Here is a 1,946-nt window from a genome sequence, read left to right as displayed (position 1 = left end):
AACAACTTGATGTGAAAACCGCTTTCCTACATGGTGATGTAGAAGAAGAACTGTACATGGAGCAGCCACAAGGGTTTGTAAAGAAGGTACATGAACACCTTTATTGCAAATTAAATCGGAGCTTGTATGGCCTGAAATAAGCCCTAAGATAGTGGTATGTAAAATTTGATCGCTTCATGGCTGAGCATAATTTTACAAGATGTGAATCAGACCCATGTGTCTACTTCAAGAAACTTCCAAGTGGAGAGTTTGTCATCCTTCTTCTTTATGTCGATGACATGTTAGTAGCTGGCACAAACAACAGAATCGTTAATGAGTTGAAGCAAAAATTGGCAAGCAAATTTTCAATGAAAGACTTAGGGGTGGCCAAAAAGATTCTTGGCATGACAATCACAAGGGATAGGAAAAAGAGGGAAATCACTTTGTCTCAAAAGCAATGCATTGACAAAGTTGTTGAAAGGTTTGGCATGGCTGAATCAAAAGTAACTCCTATTCCTCTTTCTGGTCACTTTCGATTAAGTTTTGAATTATGTCCTCAAACACAAGAAGAAAAAGAATTTATGGAGAAAATTCCATACAAATCAGCCATTGGTAGTATTATGTATGTTATGGTTTCTACTCACCCCAACATTGCTCATGCGATGGGAGTTGTGAGCAGGTTCATGAGCAATCTCGAAAAAGCTCATTGGGAAGCCGTCAAATGGATACTGAGGTATCTCAAAGGCACTTCAGATTATGTTTTATGTTTTGGCAGAAACAAATTTCAGCTACAAGGTTATACTGATTCTGATCTTGCTGGAGACTTGGATAAATGAAGGTCTACCACTGGTTACACCTTCACATTTGCTAGAGCAGCGATCAGCTGGGCTTCACGGTTGCAACATTTTGTTGCTCTTTCTTCAGCTGAAGCTAAATACTTAGCTCTTTCTGAAGGTGCAAGGGAAATGATTTGGCTTCAGTGGTTACTTGGTGACTTGAAAGTTCATCAAAATGAATATAATCTATCTTGTGACAGCCGTAGTGCAATCTTCATGGCACATAATCAGTCATCCCAACATCGCTCCAAGCATGTTGATGCACATGCTCACTTTGTTCATCATGCAGTCGAAGAGGGCAAGTTGAATGTTATCAAGATTGACACCAAGATCAATCTGGATGATATATTCACAAAGGTTGTTTCCAAAGAGAAGTTTGAATGTGCTAGAACTTCTCTTGGGCTTGTGAAGAAAAGATAGATCATTCTTTGAGCAGGGTATTGGGTGATCAGTTACAGCATTGGTTGTCCTTCAGGTCAGAGTTTGTTGATATTGTGAAGGCCAACAGTCATTATTGTTCCCTCCAATAATTGAGTCTCTTGGTTTCCAAAGACTCTTCATTTGTAATATTATTGGAACCCATTTATATGCTGCTCCTGCTCATTTTGTAAACAACTTTTTCTTATTAATTCAATAGTTTGTAGTCTTGACGTAGCCACTATTGTGGTGAACCAGGATAAATCTAGTGTTGTGTATTTCTTCTTATTGTGACATTTAATTTCTTTGTTTAAATCCTTTCAAATATCAGATTTCATAAGATCTTACAGAGCAAAGTAGTCTATCAAAAGTTAAAAACCATTAAAAAGAGATTCAAAAATAAGCATGACAAATTCTATTTAAAAGCTTATAACAGACTAGTGTGAATTCAAGAAATCATACAGATTGGCAGGGTTGAGAAGGCCAAACTTCGCAACACTCTTAGAGTTTCCATGTCTAGATTGTCATCTTTGTGAGTTCCTAGTGTCGAGGGAGCCTCACATTGTAGTCATAATAAATGCTAATAAAAGTAATGAAGAAAGAGTCACTAATGAGTTCGTAGAAGATAAAAGGATTTTTGTGGGGGGAGAGACTCAGAAAGGTGAGACTTTGCAAATTCTAAGAATTTGTGGCATAAGAGAGCACAAGTTGTTT

At 37.5% G+C, this 1,946-nt stretch overlaps 1 protein-coding gene across 1 annotated transcript; it reads left to right on the top strand.

The window, feature by feature from the left end:
- The first annotated feature begins 641 nt into the window (after positions 1-641).
- LOC149528968 (secreted RxLR effector protein 161-like) lies at positions 642-1,122 on the top strand. Its single transcript, XM_089808094.1, has 3 exons — positions 642-712; positions 818-933; positions 1,016-1,122. Exons 1-3 carry the CDS (start codon positions 642-644, stop codon positions 1,120-1,122), a joined length of 294 nt encoding a protein of 97 aa, XP_089664220.1.
- Positions 1,123-1,946: the final 824 nt, after the last annotated feature.

Source organism: Cupressus sempervirens, chromosome 11 (assembly GCF_028749045.1).
Source record: "Cupressus sempervirens isolate cs-2001-9-10 chromosome 11, ASM2874904v1, whole genome shotgun sequence".
Taxonomy (NCBI): Eukaryota; Viridiplantae; Streptophyta; class Pinopsida; order Cupressales; family Cupressaceae; genus Cupressus; species Cupressus sempervirens.
This window is presented reverse-complemented; position numbering and strand designations above follow the sequence as displayed.